At 42.4% G+C, this 26,352-nt stretch overlaps 1 protein-coding gene across 6 annotated transcripts in view; it reads right to left on the bottom strand.

Moving 5' to 3' along the window:
• LMF1 (lipase maturation factor 1) overlaps positions 1-26,352 on the bottom strand; it is a 330,506-nt gene that overhangs the window by 174,370 nt on the left and 129,784 nt on the right. For 5 of the 6 annotated variants that reach the window (XR_004002415.1, XM_030578587.1, XM_030578583.1 and 2 more), the window contains exon 5: positions 16,496-16,561. The exons of the other annotated variant lie outside the window; for it this stretch is intronic. Coding sequence is in view for 4 of the 5 variants with exons in the window: in XM_030578587.1 (XP_030434447.1) it covers positions 16,496-16,561 (66 nt within the window). In the remaining variant the exon portion in view is untranslated. The remainder of the gene's footprint in view (positions 1-16,495; positions 16,562-26,352) is intronic. 6 annotated transcript variants of the gene reach the window in all.

Below are 26,352 nucleotides of genomic sequence, written 5' to 3'. Positions count from 1 at the left end.
CAATTACATTTCACATGTTCACTAGAGCTATATAAACACTGTTCTGCAGCTGACTACATTAAGTTGCAGGTATTTCGGTAGCAATTTCAGTGGTAGTTCTACATATCTTTCTGGACATGAGCAAGGAAAACGTTAAGTAGCTGAAGATTATTGTAATATTTGGCAGACTTGCAGTTTTGCATCCCAGGGGTCTTCCAAGCAAAGGGATTGGAATGGTTATCAGTTCCAAAAAATATATTCTCTTTAGATCACAGCTGATGTTAGGGTGACCAGATGTCCCATTTTTATAGGGACAGTCCCATTTTGGGGGACTTTTTCTTATATAGGCACCTATTACCCCCCACCCAATCCTATTTTTTCACAGTTGCTATCTGGTCACCCTAGCTGATGTACACTTTCAGGCTATCTTGGAGCAGACTAATTCGTTACAGCAAAACTATGAGATTCTATAGCTCTCTCTTCTTCTTGTAAGCAGTACAGGAATGGAAGAGTTTCTCCAGAGTAACTAGTAGGTCGAAGGGCAAAAAGCTTTATTTGGTTGGCCCAGGAATTTGGCAGAGCAGAGACACACAAACGGGTGGTTTCATACTCTGACAGTTATGCCACAAAGAAACAGTTCCTTTGTATGGGAAGGGAAAGCTCATTCCCTTATTTCCCTATATTCTGAGATAAATGCTGGGGGGTGGAGGGGAGAGGAAAGGGGGAATGTATAGAAATTAAATCCTGTGCAAGGTGATAAATAATTGGTACAGTTACCCTTGTAAGCCTGTAGATATTTCTGCACTGTGGAGTACTTAACAGGCTTTTCCTGGGAAATAGACTGTCTTGTCAGAATTTGAAAGGTATTTTAGATGATACCCTATAGCTTCAGTAAAAGGTGATGGAAAGTAGACTGTAAAAAGATCATTTCACAAAGGCTTAAGAAATGCTTATGGTAAAGGGCACTGACAATTCTGCATGATCAAAAAATCACCCTATACCAGAAGCGTGCATATACAGAGAGAGAGTCTCTCTCTCTCTCTCACACACAGACACACACACTTTCCTTAGAGAATAGGAGCACAATTTGCTAGACATTATATTGCATACAGAAGCATTGGAATACATGAAATTCTGAGTATAAATAACATAGACTTAAAATCACTATGGATCTGCTCATGTTCTCACTGAAGTCAATAGAACTCTGAAATTAAATTTAATGGGTCAGATCATGATACCCTTAATCTAAAAGTGGCCAGGGGGATTATTTGTAGCGTAATAAGGTACTATTCAGCATCAGTATGGGTACTCCGGTCTGCACCAACAAAACCAGGATCATGCTCTGTGAAAGGAGCCTTTTCGACCTGCTGAGTCATCCATGTGTAAAATCCAAGTATTCTCTTTACATCTCTGCAGCATCAAGACGCAAAGCACGAGCAACATAAGCTCTTAAAACAGTCGTCTCTCTTTACTGTAAAATGGGAATAACTTCCAATGCAGCAAATTCATTCTGTACCAAAATAAATGAGGCAAAACTGGAATATTGCATTGAGGGATGCTGGTGCAATAATGCACTTGGTTTTTATGACTTCTCCTATGCTGCTGCAAATAGAAATGCATGTTGGGGCTCGAGGGGAAATGTCAGTTGAAGTGTTTTTAGATTTAAAAATGGGGAAATGTTCGCTCCCACTGGAAGATATTCCTGTTTGATAAAGCTTTTCAACCAGGGTCACGCTGAGAACTGCACCTTGCTCACCTCTCCACAAAAAAATCCCTACCCTAAGCCTAACGTCCCTTGGCCAAACTACTGTGGAAAGAGCTCAGCTGCTGTGGTGATGGGCAGCTTCACAGAGTTCTATGGGCCTGATCTTCCAAAGACTTCAATGCTTCAAATAGGATTACTCACAATGTAGAATGTAAAACACATATTGAAATCTCTGAAGAATCAGGACCCAGGACAGACAGTAAAAATCTTCTCATTATCCACTCTTTCCACCCATCCATTTTAATCATTTTGGCCTCCTCTATTAGACAGCTACCTTTTAATGAAACAACCTGAGAAGGAAATGCAAACTGTTGCAATGTATAAAAAAAACCAGGGAGTTAATCTAGCTCCCAGTTTGGTAACCTAGCATTCTGAGGCCCCTTTGAAGTGCCTGATAAATTATCTTGACATAAAGCAAACCCGAAAAGTCAATATAGCCTTGTTTATAACAGGTATATCAAACATAGCAAAGTTGTTACAGCAGAGCAAAGATTTGCTCACTACTGTTTTATTTATTTGCCAGCCAGTTAAAGCGGATTCCACTCCACTGCAAAGGTATACATGTGTCTCAGATCCCAGCAAGCACCCCCTCCCAGCCACCCACTAAGACTGCTGGGAGGGGAAGCCAATTCTCTATGCTCTGGAACACCGGGGTCTGCTAAAGTTCTGAGCCTCAGTGGGCTGTAACATTGGCCTCTCCGGCGCATATCTTGGGCACTGACTCTCCACCTGTTACATCTCGGAAATGGGGCTCTTCGGCCGACCTGTCACAGGTCCCCAGGACCAGCACTGACCCACAAAATATCCAGTTACTTAAACCCACCCCATCCCAAAAGATATGAAACTTTTGGTTTACAGCGTAACTCTCTCAGGAGCACGCAGCAGCTGTCAAAGCCAACACACAAACACATTTTAACACATTTAAGCTCTTTTATACGTAATCATGTAAAGTACAGAAGAGTACAGATCATACAAATCAACAAATACATGTACCTTTCCATCTCTCCCTCCCCCTGTGAGTCTTTGGTGAATGCTCTGAGTCCAGGAAGGCAGGTTGTCCCCCGTCTCCTGAGGCTTTGACATGCTGGCTAGTCACCTTGCTCTTTCCTGCACCTCATGTCCTCTTCCAGTCGGGCCCTTATTTCTGGGTATTTCTTGTCTGAAATCCCTCCTGTCACATGGTCTCTTTTGTTCCACTTCTAAGAAGTTTCCATTGATCCTATGTTTCCCTCCTCCCTTCAAGGGATGAGTTAAATTGGATTTCCATGGCTTGAGCTGCTGTACAGCATAAACTCTGTGAGATCTAAGTACCTCTTTTATCCTAGATGTTACTGTGATCCTAAAACTGTGTACATTTGTACATAAAACAAGCGTGGCCCTCGGGCACTGGGCACATTGCTGATGAAGCACTAACTGTCTGGGCTTCCTCTGCAGTACATTTTTGGTTTGCCAAGTCCCCCAAACAGTGCTAGAGGGGGGCCTTCTACAGAGACAGAGGCCCTATCTGGAAGCACTCACAATCTATGCCCCAATATTCTCAGCTGCCATGTGTGGATAAACCTCCGAGTCTGCACGGAGCAGCTTGCAGAGCCAGGGCCTGAGTTTCAGACATGACATTACAAAGGAGGGTGCCACAGTCAGGTGAGGGTTGGGGTTAGTACAAATGTGCGCCCCATTTGGTGGGGTACATAATCTACTCGAGCATATGAACTAGACAGACACTTCAGAATTTGTGTTTTGATATATGAAATAGAAGCTATAGAATCTGATTGATTCATTTACTATTATTTGTAGTGCAGTAGCATCCAGAGGTCAGGGTCTCATTTTATTAGGTACTCTACAAATATATAACAAAGAGACAGTCCATGCGCCAATGAATTTACAATCTTAGGGCTTGTCTAAGCAGATGTCAGGCCATTTAAGTTCACGTGTGGTTTTAAAACAATTTAGTTACATCAGTGTAAAAGGTTGTCTGGATACTCCGTTTAAATCAAGCTGATTTTGATGTAAATTTATTAGGAATCGGTTTAAGTTAACTGAAGGAAGCCATACAAACTGAAATAAGAGAGTTTACCCAGGGATTTGCACTGTTTTAACTATAGTATTTTAATTAAATTGGTGTCAGGGTGTGAGTGTAACAAGGCATGAATTAATATAAATTCTAATATTGTGGGCATTGCAGAAAAGATGAGTGATTAGAAAGAAGAGTTAGGTGGCTTGGCCAATAGGATAACCACACATCAACTTTAGTATAATAGTTCAATCACTATAATAAATGGTTTCTGCATCTACATGCTATTTTCAACACGACTTTTTTTCCTTGCTTTGTATAGTTCAGTGGTTCTCAAACTGGGGTTGGGACCCCAAAGTGGGTCACGACCCCAACTGTAATGGGGTCACCAGGGCTGGTGTTAGACTTGCTGAGGCTCAGGGCTGAAGCCAAAGCTTGGATCCCACTGTCCGGGGCTGAAGCCAAAGGCTTTGGCCCTCTCACCCAGGGCAGTGGGGCTCAGATGGGCTCAGGCTTTGGGCCCCCCTCCTGGGGTCATGTAGTAATTTTTGTTGTCAGAAGGGGATCGAGAACCCCTGGCATAGTTCCAACTACCTATTCTATTATTCTTGTGAAGGTTTCTTAAGAAGAAGAGCATGCCCAAAGAGTTTGAATATTGATATTTCACACCATGCTTTTTCTAATTATATGTTTGTTCATTTTTAACAAGGTATCATCAAGGACTTTGCCTGTGAGACAGCAGGTGCGGTTGTTGTTAATATTTATTATATTTATTACTAGGGATTGGTATTTCCCAAGCCAAAGTCTAGCTTTGTGCTTTCATTACAAAGTGTTATCAACTGAGAATATGGTCAGGCAGCCTGTGCTTGTGTTTTATAAATTACTACAATCGGCTGACGAGAAGCCACTTGAAATTATTTTTATAATATACAATTGTTTAATTACATGTGCCTCCAAAAGGGATGAGACATAAAGATGATGTTTTATGTCTTTTCTCAGATTTATGCAGTGCTATCATCTGCGCAAAAGAAGAGAAAATGTGAAGAAAACCATTACATTGTTGGTCTGAATTTATTTCACTCTCTAGTCAATGCAGAGAACTTATCCAAAACTAGATTTTATATCCATATGATGGAAGGATACTTCATTTCACAAGGGAAAAAACTGCTTAGCAAGTAGAATCAACAGAAGTTCAAAAGACTAACTTTTTCATTAACATGGCTGTCAGGACACCTGCCGGAGAAGACTGGCCAGCCCTTAAATTCTTCTTCATCAATTTCTCTCTCGCCCCATTTCTGTCTTATTGACGGCACTGGAATTTGTCATCTTTACTCCCTTCCCTGCATGCTCCTCAAAACACATCATTAGCATGCTCATAAAACTACAATTTATATAATTTTCTGAAAGCACCCCCTTCTATCTGCAAAAATGACAAACCTCATGGGCCCTTGAATATTTCATGAGCTGTATCTTATTTCCACAGTCTCCAGTAGGGACAAGGATGAGATGGGCTCTCTCTTTTTGCGCCTGTTTAACAAGCTGGCCAACAGGATAAAATCCACTTAAAGGGTCAGCGTGGAGAGCTGATTAAGTGGCTGTGAAGTGGGTTGTAAGGATTAACCTGATCAGCAGTGAAAAAGACTGAAGGGGGTGGGGGGAAGAAGAGAAGGAGAAAAAAAATATACAAGGCAAGTGATGAGGGTCCTGGGTGGTCTGTAAGCCAGTCCGAGACAGAGGGAGAGTGTAATGAAAAGATGAAATCCAATCGTTGTACAGGAAGCTTTCACAAGGCTTAAAACAAATCCTTAAGAAAACAGAAAAGAATCCAGGAAGAAGAGTTGTATTACTGCTGAAAACGGTATTGGCATATTACCAATGCATTTATACTGCATGACTGACAGTTACACTTCTGATCCCAGCAGCACAGGGAGAATAATTCCTTCCTACGCTGCAAACCTCAAAAGACTTGCAAAGGAAATTCCCCATAGGACCTTCAGACCAAAGGCTTGCTTGTTTCCCCATTTTAGTTTAGTTTTGCTGGAAAGAAATTGAATCAACTGAAAACAGGGGTTTCTAATGAAAAATGTTAGGCACCCCTAACTACAGGTGCCTTCATCAAGGACAATATACAAATCTCAGACAAAAGTTAGATTAAAACAACTGAGGTTTAAGTTAGTATATCAATTCAGTGGAGGAATAAGGGCATACTTAGGTAGCTCTCTCAAAGCTGAACTGAAAAACTTAGGAAAAAATAATTCAGCGTTAAAAACTGATGGTAAATTACAAGGCATTTGGAGAAGAATTGCTACATCTTGAAATCCAAGACTCCCTTCTCCCCCTCTCCACTTCTTTCTGTTAGATTCCTTTCTTATCCTTTTCAAAGCCCTGAATCAGAAAAGAACTGAAGCATATGCTTAGCTTTTAGCGTGTGCTTAAGCCCTATTTACTTCAATAGACCTTCAATGCTTTCCTAAACCCAGGCCAAAGATATGCATCATAAAGATCTCAGCCTATTTGTACTGGCATGAATTTTTATTCCTAAAAATCCCCTTCTACTTTATAATTTAGATTTATAAACAATTTCTTCAAACTGGAAAAAACCTGGCAGACAAATCTTGTACTTCCATTTTATTTTCAGTGAATAAATACACTAGGAATAAATATGTACCAAGGAATAATGGGATGAAAGAAACAAAGGGAAATTTAGCATCATTCTCTGCAGATAATCAAGTACACTGTGTGGCATAGAGAGATTAAGTAATCCAGCAAAGGTCACACAGGATAACAAGGTAACAATGTTAGTACACAGCTTTGCTCCTCTGAGTAACCCTATTGAAATTGCTGAAGCCCTGAGGAACACATCCCTAGTAAGGGTAATGCTTAAGCATGTGCTGAAGTCCTATTGAAATCAACAGAATTTGAGCAGACACTGAGTAAGCACAGCCATAAGTGCTTCCCTAAACTGAGGCCTGGATGCAGGATTAGGAAGGAGACAACAGCTAGCTGACCACCCCAAAGATGAAATAACAATTTTGAGGCAGTTTGTCTTGTGAGGGACTCTGCTGTGTGTTGGGATGATGCATTTGAAATCTCACTCCATTTTTTATAATTCCATTTAGATTGTTACCGATTACCAGCCCTGCTTAATGGCATACACAGTCCCATCTACGCTGTTTTTCTTTCACTCTGCATACTGTCCCTTTAAGAATGCATTTCCAGATTTGCTTTATATAACCATTGCCTTCCACACCCACCCACAGACAACAGAAAAATTTGCCCACCACTATAAAAATCACCTCTAATTTTAGCAAAAATTGCCACACTATTGCTTCCCTGGAAAATCTGCACACACAACTTATGTTTCAATTGCAACGAGACATGAGTGATGGTGATGATTTCAAAGAATTACAAGTACCTTTTGGTTTGGCATCACTTGAGTTAGACAGCAAAAATTGCGACCAAAAAGCCTCACAACAGTAGCCTTGGTTTGGATCTGGATCCTGTGTTATCATCGGACCATCACATTATCCTGGTTCCCCAATTTTAACATTAACTAAGAGTTTAGTCTATTTCTGCATTTTGCTTCTGAAGCAGCCCTGACCTTTATAACATCCAGTTACTGCAATATGATTCCCCTGTGGCACAATCAGAACTGAAAGCAAGAGACATATGTTTTGATTTGTTCTTCTTCATATGACCACTCACAAATACAGTACTTCAAACATATTCTATACTGGGTTTTCAACACCTCTTCTTTTATGGTGCCCACTTCTTCAGCCACAAGTCTAAGTATCTAGTGGCCTTGAGAAATACAAAGATCACATATATATTATTCTCAGCCAACCAATTTTAATGTCATTGTCTTGCGAAGTGCTGAGGATATGAGAGTAATTGGTTACTAATGGGTTGTCAATACTTTATCAAGGGGATCTAACTATTTTTTTTCCATTTCCTTTTGATAAAACCTGTGCCAGGAGAGGTGCGTGTGATCACAGACTCTGTATGCGAAGGGCTGGGAAATCGATCCATTAAGAAAAACATTTTTTTCCTTACTATAACCAAGGAAGATAGCAACAAAAAGATATTGAGCTACACTTTTCCAGCAAGGTTTTAGGGGTTCTTGTTTGTTTTCAGTACTGTGTCTAGCTCAAGTTGAAGGTCTGGCTCTCTAGCTGGAATAAGTTATTCTCAGAAAGCTTTGCTCACATTACTTTGGCACCTACATAAAGTCATTTTCTTCCCAAGACATGATCCTTCAAACTGAAGTAAGAGCTTGAGAATGCTGTTTATTAGCTTTAATAATTTACTAACTTGATCATCAACCCTATTTGGACTGAATTTTGTCTTCAGAATAGAGACGGAGTCTGTAGAGTGCCATGTTTGTAAATATCCAGAGCTGTAAAAATGTTTTATAATATATTTGAAAACTCTTCAAGACTGCTTAGAATTATAGAAATGTCGGGCTGGAAAGCACCCTGAGAGGTCATCAAGTCCAGCAAACCTAGACCATCCATGACAGGTGTTTGTCCAACCTGTTCTTAAAAAACCTCTGATGGAGATTCCACAACTTCCCTTGAAAGCCTATTCCAGAGCTTAACTTCCATTATAGTTAGAAAGATTTTCCACATATCTAACCTAAATCTCCCTTGCTTCAGATTAAGCCCATTCCTTCTTGTTCTACCTTCAGTGACCATGGAAAACAATTGCTCACTATTGTCTTCATAAGAGCCAGGTCAGGCGGACCCCATCTCTTCCCAATAGGCCTCCTTCCCGGCAAAGCATTCCACAGCTAAGGAAACTGAAGTCGTCCCATCAACCCCTTGTACAGCACCATGTCCAGAAATGTATTTTAAATTCTCCTTTTTCTTATTTTCGCTCTGCTCCAGCTCCTCTTAATTCCCATTAATCTGCAACTAAAAAAGATGCTTTGAATTGGAGGTCTGAGTCCTAGTTTATCTAAGCCTCAGAAACATCAGAGTCCTCATCAGGATAGAGTTGCTTAGAATATAACCTATCCCAAGACACTAGTGATGACACAGACAGATAATTTTCTGTCCCACCAAAATTAATTGCTAGGGAATGAGTTTTTAATTACTTACTCGTGCATAAAAAGTTTGACAAAGGTAGACAAAAAGTCTAATGACGACTTCTCTAGGAGAAAAAAGAAATCAAGAGGCAGTTGAAGAAACAAACTGGAACTAACCAGCAAGCTTCCTTCTCATCTTTATCAGCATGGCTATCAGTCAGCAAGCACATAATTAGGAACAAAAGATACTGTGCTCTGGACGGGGCTTTTGTGTGAAGTGGAGATCTTCTGTATGCAAAAGGTTACAGTGCTGATTGATGGGATCTGTTTAAGAAAAATGGTTATAGAATAATTAGCAACAATTTGCAGAAACTGGAAGAAGCAACCTCTTATGTTCTGTGCAGTATCTAGTGTAAGGAACGACAAAGCTTTCCCAGGAGCACTGTCAAACTTAGAAGGCCTAGAGAGTGACTCAATTATTTCTCTTCCAATACCTACTTGGCAAAGCTAATGGACTCTCTGGACTTCTTAAAACCAAAAGCTTCTTGTGTTTCCTGTTTAAAAAATAATTAAGGCATGCTGGGCATTTATGAGTGGTCAGACAATAGCAAAATATCATGCTAGAAAGATAGTCTTCTGGAAAGGGAAAAGGATCTCAGGCTTCTTTGGCCACAGGCTTTGTGTGTCCTTGGGCAAGTCTCGTAACAGCTCTGTGCCTCAGTTTCCCCATCTGTAAACTTGTCTAGTTCACAAGGGATCACGAGGCTTAGTTTAGCAATGGATGTAAGGCACTTCAAGATTCTTGGATTGACGGTATCAGAGAAGGGCCAGGTATTAAATTCTTAGATTATTATTTTGTGTGTGTTTACGGTGAAACCTTTATGTAAGGAAAGACATGTAGTATCCGCACCCCCGTAATTCTGCAAAGGAACCTCAATCCTGACCTGCAGTATCCCTTGTTATTCCCATCCCATTACACAGCAGGACACCTCAACCTGCACCTTCTGCTATTAAAGTCCTAGGTATTTTGTCCTTAAATCTTGATGCATGGTTTTAAACAAAAGAGATTTCTTCACACAGATGACTTGTGTCCTGTATATTTCTTCTGTGCTATGGGTGACATTCACCCTTGTCTAGCGGGTCAGCACACAGACTTAAATCCCACTGTAAGATCCCCAAATAGGGCACAAATGGTACTTAATGTGCTGTACAGATTTTGGACTTATCCTCTCTAAATTTCACCGCATGGTATTTTAGGGCTGTGGAAAGTTATGGATCATGTTTCTTTCTTGTTCTGACAGAGACAGCGATTTCTCCTTCATTTCCCAGTCTCTTTCCAACGGAGGAATTGCTGCCTCTGTGGTATTTGTGAGAGACAAGGTGGGTTAACTGGTCATGAAAACACAGCGTAGATGGAGCAGTGTATCAGAAATGATCCATTCATTTTGGTAAGTCAAACACCAAGTATCTTTTCTGTGACTTCGCAGACTTGAAATGACAGTTACGAGTCAGTCGAGGGAGGATGGTCACGCTTAATAAAGACAATAATTTTTAAAGAAGGTAATTTTGCAAGGCATCTCTCCATGTCAATTGTAATGACAGTGTAATCAAAAAACAACAATGCACTGACAATCACCACAAAACACATCCCTGGAACACAGACCAAAGGGAACCATCTTCCACTGGCTTGCAAGAGACAGGATAAGTGTAATCAGATAGGACTTTCCCCCTTCTAAGATTACCTCATTATCTGATTCCCCTGAGACTAATGCTGGAAACCAAAAACACGGGCTCTGTTTGGACTAGATTTGAGTTTACATATGCAAATCCCCCCATGCCACTCCAACCTTTCCTGTGCCAGGACATATGGCTACAAGGTGTTCCATGAAACGAGCCTGCCGTTCGGACATCTGCATCTTTGAATGGAGATTTCAAATATGGGTGTTGTGCATGGATTTACCCTGACGGTGCACGGAAGGGATCTGTGCTTATGCTGGCTGAACTGCATACACACAATCCGCAGACAATGGGCCAGATCCTCTGCTTTGCTGATATAAATTTGGCAAAACGGGACGGGAAGGGACCACTGGGGGAGCTGATTACGGCTCCCTGATTCTCTGCCTGACCCTCTATCCCAGTGCATGTTAGAGCAGGCCAGAAGGCTGCTCTGGCCTGTGCCAGCTGGCAACAGGCCCCCTCAAGCTTGGTGCGCTCCAGGAATAGACCCAAGCTGAGAACACACCAGCAATGCTCCTGCCCCTCCTCCCCCACCCTTCCCCAGAGGCTGCAGGGAGCGTGACACAGGAGCCAGTTATGTTGGCTCCATACTCCTTAGGGACTCCCCCATGCCAGCTGGAAAGATATGGCCAGTCACTGCTCCTAAGAATACAGAGGCACCACAGCAGGGTGGAGAATCTGCCCCACGGCCTAGCTCCTTGGGTGTACTTCTGCGGCAGCTGGATTGATGGGGAGTGATGCCATGGACTCCCGTGGGAGCAGAATCTCTTTTGACTATCCTTGTGTACACAGTAGATAAGTAGTTAATAAAAAATAAAACAAACAGTAATAAACTCAGAAGCCATCTCCATCCAAGTTAAGTGCACAGTCAATATGTTTAACTGAATGCAATTCAAAAGCAACCAATTTAAAAAGTAGCAAAAGGATTTCATTAAAAAAAAAAAAAAAAAAAAAGCAACCCTCAAGGCAAAATTAATCTAACCACAGCAGTCAGTGCTAGAACTGCTACAAGCATGAATCATAATAAAGCAGGAGCAGACTTTCAAAGCTAGGTCTGCTAATGCAATTATGTGCATACATTTTCACAGGTTAACTTATGTGTGCTAATACCTGATGTGCAGGTTCCCCTGATGGCAGCCTGTACACTCTGACTCTGTGCATGCCCGATTGTGCAGATGTCCGTGCCTGGCTTTAGTTCTCTGAGCTTTTCAGAGCTCTGTATAACCTTTAACGAATTAACCACCATAATTCCCCTTTGTCATATCCAATCACAGCTCCACCTTCGGAACACAAACTACCCATCCTTTGACAAATGGAGAACCCAAGGCAAAGAGTGGTTAAACAACTTGTCCAGGTGACGCAGTAACTCACTGGAGGAGCTAGGATTAGAATTTAGGATCCCTGGCACCTATATTACAGCAACATGGAAATCAAGTGCAAGTCTAAATTGCTCATCTTTGCTAGTATCCGTTTACATCATCTTCTACACCAATTAGAATAAATCTACTCCTACCGTACCTCCTCATGAGATGATGCAGCAACAACTGAAGACTGGAAAATACCATGTCTGTATAAACAATGTATTCTGACACTTCCCTCTCCAAATTACACAAACGAAAGGGTCATAAGCCTTCCAAACAAAGAGCCTTAGCTTGAGGAACAGATCTCCATGAAGTCTTGGGTTAAGGCCCAAGGGGGGCAAAGAGGGGCAAAAAACATGCTCTTTGTTTAATTATCAAATTCATAACAACATGTTATTTTATACATGATTTCCGACAAAAGTGGAAATGTTATTTTCCACAAGCGTAGCTGCTGGTTCTACTACAAATAAATAGTACAGTTTATGCTCAATATGCAAGAGATGGGGGCCATGTGTTTTCATTAATTCTCTTGGCAATTGAGCACATGGAGATGTTGGATTGGAATATAGATTGGAATATGAGAGCTGGGGTGGCCAACATAGATCACTGCAGACTAAATTTGGCCCCTGTCCATTTGAAAGTTGGTCCATTACCCAGTTTTATCATTCTAATTACAAGCAGCCTCCTGAATAATTTCCTCCCTTCCAGAGACATCTTCAGCTACAGCCTGTTTCTCCTCCTCTTTTCCTCCCACTGCTTAGATGGATTCTGTGTTACAGTTCTGTAAGCAGCTTTCTCCCTCTCTTACTCCCACTTCACTGCAGAGTCGGGTTCTTGGTAACTATGGTGCTCTAAAGAGTAGCAGCTGGCAGGTATGCATAAAATAATTTGGTCAAGGGAGTGGGTGGGACATGGTTTTTTCTACTGATCTCATCTGCTGGGAAATATCAATGGTGGAAGCGAGGGATAAAGGTGGATGCAGAAGAGCTTGGCTATGGGACCATCCCAGAGAAGAAGAGTCTTGCGTTTGGTGGCAATTTGTTCGTCTGTCCTTTCAAATGGGCATATACTCAACATTACATATAGTAGGTGAAAGCTTTACATGGCTACGACCCCTCTAAAAAGCTGCCTATGATCAACTAATCAAAGAGAAATTTTGCCTGTACTGGAACTGACTACCCCACCCCCCATCCCCAAAAATCTGAGGAGTGCCATGTTTTAAAGCTTCAAGGACCCCCAAACCATCATGGCTGTGTTTTTAGGTCTCATCCAAAATACATAGGAAACAATGAAATAGAGCATGTTCCTTTCCACTTAGCACTGCCTGCCTGAGGAAGAGTTTTGTCAAATCATCTCTACCACGTACGTAACGAGGAGAGCCTGTGTGTGTCAAGTTTAATCTACAGCTGTATTTTGGAGTTTTATCTACTATGGCTAAGGTTAGACCTCTTTCTTTTTCTTTCATTGCAGCTGTTGCTGTGGATTTAAATAATTGATACTGATAATGTTATCTTCTTTGTGCTCCTGTCCCTGATGACTTCCGCAGGTTTGGGATCCTGCATTATGAATATGAGGGGAGTGATTTTAATTAACTTTCTGGGCTACAAAGCTGATTCTGGTGTTGATTTAAAAAATCATAGTACTCTGCAGGATGATTGTTGTAGGTTAGGGTCACCTGAGAGAGCTGGTGATGGAATCACAATTATCTCTGTCATGGGTTGGCTTTCCTTTGACTGTTTCCAGGTGTAGAAAAGCATACAGGACAGATGGGCATTCTTGCTATTAATCATAAGAACATAAGAATGGCCATACTGGGTCAGACCAAAGGTCCATCCACCCCAGTATCCTGTCTACCGACAGTGCCAGGTGCCCCAGAGCGAGTGAACCTAACAGGTAATGATTAAGTGATCTCTCTCCTGCCATCTATCTCCATCCTCTGACAAACAGAGGCTAGGGACACCATTCCCTACCCATCCTGGCTAATAGCCATTAATGGACTTAATTTCCATAAATATATCTAGTTTTCTTTTAAACCTTGTTATAGTCCCTGCCTTCACAACCCCTCTGGCAAGGAGTTCCACAGGTTGACTGTGCACTGTGTGAAGAAGAATTTCCTTCTATTTGTTTTAAACTGCTGCCCATTAAATCCAAAATGAAGTAGGCGGCTAGGGACATTTTACCATGGCTGCCTTTGTGTTAGGATTAAAAACTCTAGCATTCAAGGGTCTTTGTGTCTGAAATCTGTACTCCAGGTGTCCTGATGCAATATACATTCAGAGAGCATGAACTTCTGAATTCATTTTTAACACAACACACTGTCAACCTCTGGAACTCCTTGCCAGAGGGTGTTGTGAAGGTCAATACTATAACGGAGTTCAAAAGGGAGCTAGAAGATAAGTCCATCATTCATGGAAGATAAGTCCATCAATGGCTATTAGCCAGGATGGGCAGGAACGGTGTCTCTAGCCTCTGTTTGCCAGAAGCTGGGAATGGGTGACAGGGGATGGATCACTTGATGATAACCTGCCTGTTCATTCCCTTTGGGTACCTGTCATTGGCCACTGTCAGAGGAGAGGATACTGGGCTTGATGGACCTTTGGTGTGACCCAGTATGGCCACTCTCATGTTCTTATTTAATGCCTGCAGCTGAATAGCAGTAGCTATATAATGTAGTCATGAGCCACACATGCGCAAAAGTGCCTTTCAAAGCAACTCCCCGACTTTAAAATAAATAAATACCAAAAACAAGTAAACAGCAAAAAGGCAAATTCTACATTTTGGACTAACACCCATAAATCCCCCAAAATAAATTAATCTACCTTTAACAAGCTTACAAAAGCAAAAAGTTAAAGGCTTGAGATGCTGGTAAACTTCTAATTTTTTTATTTTTCATATTGTGGATATTAAGGCCCTGATCCCTCAGTAGGATTGGAGTGGGTGGATGGACCTCTGTTACTGTGTGGAGTCCCTTGGTCTTAAATGGTGGGGGAGGGAGGGAGGTACTGAAAGAACTTTCCAACTTATTATTAATCTCCCTATTGAGCTCAGCCCTCCAGAAAAAAAAAAAAGAGGCATGCATACATCTTGCAATGTATTCTATAGGTCAGAAAACTCAGGTTCTACCAGACCTTCAGTGGAAGAGGAGATGATTTCCAGAGATGATGGTCCACTGAAAATGTCTCCCCAGATGTAGGGATTGTCAGACTCCGTATCCTAGCTCAGCTCAATTGCTGGATTAAAGAGCAAAGATGCAGATCTTTAAAATCCTTGGGACGACCCGGGGCAAAGCCAACATCAGAAACTGCACCAGGAAATCAAACAGGAGCCACTGCAAAGTTGAGCAAACAGGTGCAATGTGCTCCACCGCTAAGCAGGTAGAAAAATCTATTATAAACAATAGATCTAATACATATTTAACAATAAACCATCAGGCTTATTAGATACAAAGAAGAAAAGAACGCTGCCCCAGTAGTTTCCTGGATTATGCAGCCAAGGGACCAAGGTTATTTGACCAGTTTACCATCACAGGTATCTCCTTTTGTAATCCCAGGTCCACATCAAATGCAAAGGCCAAATCATGACCACAAGAATGCAGGATGGTGTTGCTACATCTGTCTGCAATCTAAGAGGTGATAATGCCCGGAGTCAGAATACAAACAGCTATTTATTACCAACATGAAAACAAATCACTGAAATGTATTTCAAAAGGCAAGAGAAAAGTATACAGAGTGAGAACTTAACGATTCACGCTCAACGTCTTTGATCGCACTTTGTTTCTATGCCACATTTCTGCTCAAATACGTCTGTATTTTGGAAGAGTAAACAGACAGCACCTACTTTCTGAAACTTATACCGCTGAAAGTGTCTCAACCTGAACACCCAAACACTGAGACATCAACAATCACTAGTCATTTTTGAAAGTCTTAGCCCTGGATGAACGTGATAAGAGTGACATCTTGGAATGCTAAAAGACAAGCAAACTAGCAGGCCTTCTATCTACCTGATGTGGACTACCAAGTTTCAAATCCCATTCATTTAGCACTGCTTTGGTGCATCGGTGTCAACTATATGATAGAATTGCAGCTGGCTCTCCCCAAATCCTAGGCTCATTGATTGGTCCTTCCAGGTATAATAAACCTTTGCTCACTCATTAGAAAGGCTTGTCAAAACCTTCACTATGTCACATGAAGATAAAATTGTGTTTATATCTTTAAAGCAAGTTCTGACGAAAACAAACAAAAACTTGTAAAAGTCAGAAATTGAAAGAGTGGACTTGATTGGATATTATGGGCCAACGTCTCTTCCTACACCATTTTCACACAGGGAGTAATTTGGCTGAGTCCCGTGATGTTAGTCCTAATTCATACTAATGAGACAGGGCTAGGAGGAAGCGGTCTCATGGGTTTACTGGATGGAAAAAAGGTGTATGGCTCATTGTTACTGATGAAATTATCAGGAGCGCCTCAGATTAGAACAGTGGGCATGCGTTGGGTTGAGGTGGGAGTGGGGGAACAACTGTAACCCAGCTGGAGAAAGAGAGAAAAGATGTCAGGAAAAACGGAGAATTACTAACAAGGTAAAGCGGACAGGCAACTAGTGGTGTTCAGAATGCTCACCTCATAATGATAATCCATACAGGTCAACTCTCTCCAGCAGGGATCACCTCGGATTTTAATCAACCCCTGTAAGAAAAAACCCAAAAACAAATGTTTCTTTTCTTTTACACTTCAAGAGAATACCTCAATATGTCACGCTATAGTCAAGCCACAGGGAGAGAACCACACATGAACAGGGGGAAACAACAGAGATTTCAACGAATAACTTCTTTTAAAAGCCACCCTACTTCTGCACCCAAGCTTTCATTTATTATACTTTAGAGAACATGGTAAATGCCAGAGTACTCAGAAAAATAGTTTCTAGGCAACAGACACTTTCCATTTTCTGTTTATTTAAAATAATTTGATGTATAAATCTCACTAGAATGTGACACATCATTTAAAATTTGACAGATAAGGTGGCAGAAGATATGACGGTGATACATGCCTGGATGGACAGATAAAAGCATGCCGAAACACGTATTATTTGAGATCAAACTGAGGGACTCTCCCTGCATTTGATCCTCCTGTGGAGCTGAGGATGTGCAGCACCTTACAGGTCCATGAAGGGACCAGAGGTGATACGGTAATACCCACACACAAAGGGTAAGCCAGCCAATGCAGGTGTCTCACGCTCACAGCACCTATACCACAGAAAAGGTGGGAGTACATTGCCAAGTGTATCTGATGTCTGATAACATTCTCTTATCAACAGCTACAAAGGGAAATATGTGCACTTGTCTTCGAGCTCAACAAGACAGGAAAAGCCAGGCTGTAAAATGCTATTATTTATTATAAAAATATATGGCGTTATACCAATCTCCTAGAACTGGAAGGGACCTTGAAAGGTCATCAAGTCCAGCCCCCTGCCTTCACTAGCAGGACCAAGTACTGATTTTGCCCCAGATCCCTAGAGTGGCCCCCTCAAGGATTGAGCTCACAACCCTGGGTTTAGCAGGCCAATGCTCAAACCACTGAGCTATCCCTCCCCCGATCTATTATCTATCTGGTGCCTTGCTTAGACCGACGGTAAGCCCTTTAAGGCAGGGTCCTCCATTTCATTGTGTACCAAGCACAATGGGCCTCAGATCCCCGACTGGAGCCCCAACACTACTGCAATACAAATGCCAACAAGAGTAATGGCAGCAACTATTAAGAACACAGGATCTGAGGCCAAGGGACCCAGTGCTGAGCCCAGGGAGCAGCCTGTCATCTCTCCGGGTATGTCTAAAAACCCATGGTTGGCCCTGCAAGACGGGAGGGTCCCAGAGCTCAGGCTGCAGCCCAAGAATGAATGTCTACACCACACGTAAGCAGCCTCTTAGCCCAAGTCCCATGAACCCAAGCCAGCTGGCATGAGCCACAGACAAACCCTGGGATAAGCTGCAAGAGCGTCCCACTCACAGGCTGCTGAATGGCTCCAAAGACTGGCTACCGCAGCCCTCTGCCCCCAACAAGCCCAGCTGCAGGGAGTGGGAAGGACAGGAGCAAGAGCAAAGCATCCATGGAGCAGTTAGGGCCTCTCTCTGTAAGGAGCTGAAGAGCTACCTCCAAAGCTGAACGCCCTCTGACTTTGGAGTTCAAGACCCAGAAGCAACTCTCTCTCCCTCTCCTCTTACCATAAGACCCGTATTAAAGCAGACTGAGCAGACAATTCATGCTGCCTTAGGAACCAAACAGAGGACCCAGGCTGGATATGCTGATGCAATCAAAGTAATTAGGGAAACAAAAGAAGAGAAGGGGAAGAAAGCTGACAGGCTTAAATGCAGATAGATACACTAATGACAGGTTAGAGGTTGGCAGTGAAATAAGCAGGTATCAGAGGTTGCTGTGCACTGATATTTCACGGCCACAACTGAGTGACATTTCCAAATCAGCAGGTCCATTCCATGGCTGGCAGTAATATTAGGATTAAATTTCTTTGCCTCAGAGATGAAGACTAAAAAGGAATCAGTCGTCCACAGCAGGAAAGACACCTGGCCAGAGATGAGTCTGTTAGCAGGAAACCATGCAATCAAGCCATGCCAGCCTGAAGGTATGCAGATTAGGAGAGGCTGCTTTGATGTATGGTTAAAGGTCTCTGATTAGGATCACACAATATCCCAAATTGAGGAAAGCTTCACTAGTCAAAAGGTTGAGACAAGCTCTACGGTCTGTATACAATTAGGGGAGATTTGCCTACCTTCCTAGGTTACCTCAATTATACAATTCCCTCTTTCTTTAGTAGAAAAACACATTCATTTCCTCCACCAACCTGTGCTCAGGGAAGGCAGAGCTGAGGACATGTTGAAGTTTTTGCCTTTGCAATACAAACCATCGAGGCCAAAGTTTTCCACAAATGTCCGGCGATTTTTGGTGCCCAATTTCATACACCCCGAAGGGATCTGAATTCCCCGGGAGTGGGTGCTCGGCACTTTCTAAAAGTCAGGGTCCTTGAAGGACTCTTGAGTTAAGCACCCAAAATCACTAGCACCTTTCAGAAACCTTTGCCTAAGTATCTATCATCCAATACTAACTAAAAGTGCATGATGGCCTATCCGAATTGTTTGCAATTCCTGGATGGCCATTTAGAAAGACACAGTTTGAGAGTATGACATATAGGAGTATATTCATGCTACGGTTAGGGATTCTAAAACTGGGAGTCATGACCCTTCAGGGGTCGCAAGTGCGTTACTTGGGGGACATGAGCCTGCTATCCACAGGGGTTGTCAGCCCCGAGCCCCCGTTAAATTAAAATTAACCTCCCCCCATTTGTAATTTATAAGGGGGGGTCCTCACTCAGAAGCTTGCTGTGTGAAAGGGGTTGCCAACACAAAAAGTTTGAGAACCACTGGACAGTTCAATCTTAATGTAAGGGACAGCAAAATAGGCAGAGCCTTCCTGGATCCTTCCCCTCACCAACCTCATAAATGCCTATAAATTTAGTCAAGTATCAGAGGGGTAGCCGTGTTATCTGGATCTGTAAAAGCAGCAAAGAATCCTGTGGCACCTTATAGACTAACAGACGTTTTGGAGCATGAGCTTTCGTGGGTGAATACCCACTTCCTCAGATGCATGTAGTGGAAATTTCCAGGGGCAGGTATATATATGCTAACAAGCAAGCTAGAGATAACGAGGTCAGTTCAATCAGGGAGGATGAGGCCCTGTTCTAGCAGTTTCTCCCCTCTTGGTTTTCACACCAACCAGTTTCTCCCCTCTTGGTTTTCACACCTCAACTGCTAGAACAGGGCCTCATCCTCCCTGATTGAACTGACCTCGTTATCTCTAGCTTGCTTGCTAGCATATATATACCTGCCCCTGGAAATTTCCACTACATGCATCTGAGGAAGTGGGTATTCACCCACAAAAGCTCATGCTCCAAAACATCTGTTAGTCTATAAGGTGCCACAGGATTCTTTGCTGCTTTTATAAATTTAGTGAGTGTCAACTTTGGAATAGCCCCGCTGTCATGGCTAGGACAGCATTTAAAAAAAAAATATTAGCTGTTTTACAGTCATAGAGATTGTTTGTCCAGTAACTCCCCTGAAAATATCAAAGATCTGCACAAATAAAATCACTTTTAAAGAAGCTGGCACAGTATTCTTCAGGTCAGGAAAAAGCCATCAGGGCATCAGCTACAAAAAACACACAATAAATAGAAAATGAAGAGAACATTAGTTAAAAACATTCATTCGTCAGAAAAATAATGATACATTCAGATTTTTGACCTATTTCACTACCACTCTTCTCGCTTATTCTTCTACAAACCAGGTCATCATAATGATCTTTCTATTTAGGTGCCCGGTTATGGGTCTGAAATGTAAGTTTTAATGGAGCAGAGTTACTTCCAAACTCCTCTCTTTAAAGTTTAAAATTTAATTTGAGGCTAATCCGTCTATACAGGCCATTCTCTTCACTAAGAGTGGAGTAAGACACTAAACACACACGCAAAATTTGTCTTCATGTATGTTTCTAGACAGGGAAACGTTCCGCTGGAAAAACTAGAATCATTCTGCTAGTTTGTCATTTTCCTTCACTCATGGCAAGAGATGCGCTCTCTAGTCATTTCTACCCATGCATGGAGGGTGTAAGGGCCCATCACATCAGAACAGCTAAGTGTTCACACTCACTAGGCACAGGTTAAGTGACAATACAAGGTGCCAGGTGCTGGAGAATCATGTGTGCTGTGATGAGATAGGAAGGGAAGGAGAAAACCACTACAGCAGGGTTTTTTCATGTTTTAAGAAAAAGATTGGGACTCTGGAAGGAAATTAAGTCCTATGTATTTTAAATATTTCAAGGAATTAAGGCACCAATTATAATGGCCAGCTTCTCAACCAGCATAAATCAGTGGCTGAAGCTGATGACGTGACACAGGCTTACTCCAGTTGACAATGTGGTCCACTGCATTAGTATTTTTCACTGGTTTTCATTTTCACTGGTAGCCAAAGATTTACAAAGCTTAGCAGGTGCAGGACGGATATTACTTTCCAACAGACTGCAAAGCGCAGGGAGTTAAAGACTCCCTTTCATGAGCTGCCTGAGGTTCAGAATAATAATGATAATAAATACTAACAAATGCGGCTTTTCGTTTTATTCTCCGCTAAGGAGAGAGGGAGATGTGTTCGTGCCCTCAGCTTGATAGATGGGAATCCCAGAAACACTCTAGCCACAGCCATTACAGCTCAAGATCATCACACACACTCACACAAATCAGACAAAAGAGAAAGATAAACCATGAAAACCACAAAGTTACATCACCAAGACGGGATGGGAAAGAACAGCTGGTGCTGGTTTGGTGAAGGTCATTGCTAGGTTTGTTGCTTTGTGATTTTACGCTAAAGTAAGTTATAAATTAGGACAGTTTGTGACTTTCCTCTCCATTATTTTTCTAGAAGACACTGTGCAAAAAAAAAAAAAAGAACCAACAGATTCTCTGTCAACAAACAGGCCTTCATCTCCTTAAATATCGTATGCAGCTCTGCTTTGGAATCTTGACTAAAATTACAGGATATGTTGATACCATCTCACAGGATGTCTCACAGGCTGACAGCCCTGTCAGTGGAGGAGAGAGGACATTAAAAGAACTCTGCCCAGTAATGTTATAATATTAAAAAAAAAAGTCTATCTTGATGACCTTCTCTCCTACCTTGTCCAGGCTGTTATCAAGCTCGACTATCCAGCAAAGACAATGTACATTACAAGAGCACAAGCACGTTAAAATCTCTCCTGCAATAAATCATTGAACAAAATATAGTTGAATAAAACATTAATATAAAGCATGAAGACAGAGGAAAAAAAGGGATCATTTAAAGCAGCCAACATTCAATCTCTTTCTCATATATATAAAAATCCCAATGATCTTTATTAGGGAAAGTTACTTGCTTCAGTACATGGATAGTTTTTAAAGGATCAATTCCATACTCACATCAGTTAATCCTAGTTTTCTATTGACTTTAATGGGAGCAGGATCAGGTACTAAGAGCAAAAAAATTATCTCTATGTAAAACATCCTAATCGTTCCCCAAATTAATTTCTCCATTCAAGAAATATCACCAAATAGGAAATGAGTGGTATACAGACACGTGGTCAAACATAGTCCCTGCCCCAAAGAGCTTACAGTCTACAGCTCTCTACATACACTTACGGCAGCGTGCAGAGCATTGGTTCTCAACCTGGGGTACACAGAGATCTGCCAGGGGGATACATCAACTCCTCTAGATATTTGCCTAGTTTTCAACAGGCTACAGAAAAAGCACTAGCAAAGTCAATGCAAACTAAAATTTCATACAGACGAGGACTTGTTTATACTGACCTATAGACCATACACTGAAATGTAAGTGCAATATTTATATTCCAATTGATTTATTTTATAATGATATGGTAAAAATGGGAAAGTCAGCAACTCTTCAATGATAGTGGGCTGGGACACATCTATATTTTTATGTCAGATTTTGGAAGCAAGTAATTTTAAAGTGAAGTGAAACTTGGGGGTACACAAGACAAATCAGATGCCTGGATGGTGTACAGTGGTCTAGAAAGGTTGAGAGCCACAGGTGTAGAGTAACTACACTGCATGCCCATCTAGCACAGGTATGAATAGCAGCATAGACAATAAGGCACTGGTTAGGTGAGTAAAGACACATCAGAACCTACATGGCTCTCCATGCATCTAAGCTGTGCATTCCCTGTCTACACTGCTATTGTTAGCAACAGCATGTCCTGCTGCCGGAGCTTTTCCCCGCCCCAGGGAAAGGCTCCAGCAGTGGGGAGGTGGCAAAGGAAGCCTTCAGAGCCTTTCCTCAATGCAGTGAGGGGCAGCAGGGAAAGGGTCTGGCAGCTCTCCACTGTGAATTCTACATGCTGCCGCATGTGTAGACAAGGCCTGACAAAGGATGGGTGAGAGAAAAGTCACAGAGAGCGCAAGAGATGTGCCCAAGCTCATACAGCAGGTCAGTGGCAGAACTGGAAAGAGAACCCAGGTCTCCTGATCCTGTCCAATGCACCATGCTGCCTCAGTCAGTCACATTGTGTGCGGAATCTAATTGCTTTATCTAAGTTGAGGTTATGGGCTGGAATGTTTTTCTAGCTGGAACTTTTCTGCTTTTTTGTTTGTATCATTGTGAACTCACGGGAACCCTGGGGATAAACGGATCATATAAGAGAACGAAATAAATACTTTTTTGGTACGTAACTTCCAAGCGTCCCTCACTTTTGCTAAAATCCAACCCACGTTCTCTCCAGGCCCCAGACTGTCTGAAGAAAAGAAACAGGCCCAAGTTGCAAGCCTCTGATCCCATGGAGGGATCTTTGAATCTGGGATTTAGGTTTGGTGCATCCTAGAGAGTTGCAGTATTCTGACCTGGAGCAGAGAAGCATTTGGATCTGAAGTTCTGACTCAGGCCCACCTACACCTGGAAGGTCTGTAAACCTTTCTAACAAAAGAACCAGGGAACATTCACAAAAATGAAAAGATGGCAAAATTCAAAGCCAATAAAAGGAAATACTTTTACATATAATACATAATTAGACTGTGGAACTCATTGCCACAATAAGTCACTGATGCCAAAGTATTTGAAGGATTCCAAAATAGATTGAATGTTCTTGTTGTCCATATAAGTATCCAGTACATGCTTCAGAACTTAAGGTGATCTCTAACCATTAGAGGTCAGAACGACTTCACATTTGGGAGATTATCCCAAATCTGCACTGGTGGGGTTCTGGCACCTTTCACTGAAACATCTGGCACTGGCCACTGTTGGAGAGGGGACACTGGAATAGATGGACCTCTGGTCTGCTCCACTGTGGCAATTCCTCTGTTCCTATGACCCATGCAACCAATTTAGGATGAGCTGCAAGTCTGTAACCAAAGCTGGGACCAGGTGAGTTTTGTGCAGCTTCTCTAATGGAAGTTTTGCATGGTTCATGTAACAATGTCTTTGTGTAGAGGCAGTAGGAGCTGTCTGGCCTTCTACAAAAACAAAGGAAAGCCCATTAAAAAAAAAAGAGGTCTTAATGCTAATCACTTCCCTCCACGTGTAGGAGGCCACCCAACAGAAATGTGAAATGCTGTTAGTGCATTTGCATGCACCGCTTTGAATCCATTCCAGATGATTATCGGCAGGACGTGACGGTCCTGTTTCTCATGTTGCTACCTTGGGTCAGTATCTGTATGCAAAAATGCAAAACAAAGGAACTCTTTACTATGGGTGTGGGGTGGTTTTATGCCTTCGAATTCAAACAGCTCAGCTAGATGAACTAAATGTGCAAATCAGACTCCCCATGAAGCAGCTACTGACACGCCCAGGTGACACCACTCAAGATAATCTTAACTTTCTTTTTAGGTAGGAAGGGGGTTGGGGCAGGGACCACCCTATCCTGCATCCAGTCCAGTTCAGCTTTACCCTAAGAATCAAAGGAATCATAGAATCTCAGGGTTGGAAGGGACCTCTGGAGGTCATCTAGTCCCACCCCCTACTCAAAGTAGGACCAATCCCCAACTAAATCATCCGATTTAGCCATAACCCATCCTCTCATACTCCAATGTCAGTCTCTGAACCATGCAGGTCTCCATGCAACAGAAATCTCAATCTTCAAGTATCATATCTTTGGGGGCAAGGAACATGTTTCTTTCTAACAGTGTAACTTGCCATGGCATTACATACATTCTCATTAATAATAGTTACTCTTTACTGCTACAGTGAGCTCGGCTGGTGTTTTATAATAGTTATTCCGCTTAATTAACTGATATAGTGAGCCACCAACATTCACTACACAGGTTAATATCTCACCTGTACTGGAGAGCAAGAGCTGTTTCATTAAACAATTGCACTAATGGAGCTCACCTGCCAATGTTCAATCTGTGCTGTGTGAAACAATGGGCAGGGCACACCTGGCCCTGCCACACTGTGATGGGGCATGGGAATGCCACTATACGACCTGTCATCAACATTGCACCAAATGTGACAGTTAGGGCGACCAGACAGCAAATGCAAAAAATCGGGATGGGGTGGGGGGTAATAGGAGCCTATATAAGAAAAAGTCCCAAATATCAGGACTGTCCCTATAAAATCGGGACATCTGGTCACCCTAGTCACAGTGCTGAATGGAAACATGGTGCTGTATTGCTACCCATGAACTTTCATAACCTTCCCTTCAAACTACAAGCATGGAAATGCAGGGACGTGCAATGACTGATTGTATGAGGCTCTTATCACCTTCCTTTTCCTTTCTGATCCTCTACTTGTGATTTATCGGCTAATAATATTCAGCCGAGACCATTTAGATTCACAGCATGTTTTATTTGCACCATGACAAGAGGTCTACAATTTGCACTGTGTTTAAAAATCACAGGGCAGATTTTGACTCCCACTACAACCTCTGCATGCAGCTGTGGTTCCAAGCAGAGGCTATCAAATCTCCTTACCAGCTGGAGGATAACTCCCCCACAGCAGGCACTGGAGGGGACAGCTATAGGCTGCCCGATGCAGGCTCACTTGCAAGATCTGGTGAAGTGGGCACACCAGGGACAGGAAGCGAGTCCCCATGCTCATGAGCTGCACATGCAGCTATGGGAATTCTCAGCTGCCGCATGCCGCAAAGCAGCCCACAAGCAGCCAGAGAGCGGCAACAACCCAGAGTCAGATAGGTGAAAAAGGTGATCTTTGTTCCCCTTCCTCCTGGGCTGCGCCTTTTTTTGTGCCACGCGACCAGGAGGCGCAGTACAAAATCTTAGCCCAGGTGTGTAGCCTTTTGCTTTGGTTTTGTTTCCTGGCCTAGGCTATTCCTCTGCAGTCACATGCGCCTACTACTCAACCCTTTTTACATCTGCCGGAGTTTCGTGTTTGTTGGATTTCTTTCAGATCTGCTACCAATTCCCAATCCATTTTCAAGCCTTCTCTGTTTATATTGAACTGGCCTATATGCCACAGCTGCAGTGCATTATGCCGCCATAATGCAGATCAAAGCATGGGAACAAATTCCCGCCCCCAGATCCCAACCATGCAAAGGCTGGGGGTGCCACTGGCATAACCTGACCGTGCTCTTCCCGGAAGTGGGGAGAAGAGGCAAACAACCAGAACAAGAAGGAATCCATGGGAGAGCATCATTAGCATCCTCTCCCCTCTCCCCAGAATGGAAATTACTGTTCTCTCACTAGCCAGGGCCAAAGATATCTCCTAGGGAGGGACGTATATGTGCAGTGAAAACCATGCAGCACTCAAAGGAGACAAACACTGGCTACAATAGAAAGTTAAAATAAAAAGAGAAAAACAATCTAGAACACCATTTTGGAGGGAAACAACATTAAAATATGTCACCATTTTTGCTGGCACATTTTTAATAGCACCTATGAAAATGTGGCTCAAAAGCATTAAAAGTTACGAACTACAGAGTGAAGG

The sequence above is a fragment of the Gopherus evgoodei genome, chromosome 10 (genome assembly GCF_007399415.2).
Source record: "Gopherus evgoodei ecotype Sinaloan lineage chromosome 10, rGopEvg1_v1.p, whole genome shotgun sequence".
NCBI classification, from domain to species: Eukaryota; Metazoa; Chordata; order Testudines; family Testudinidae; genus Gopherus; species Gopherus evgoodei.
This window is presented reverse-complemented; position numbering and strand designations above follow the sequence as displayed.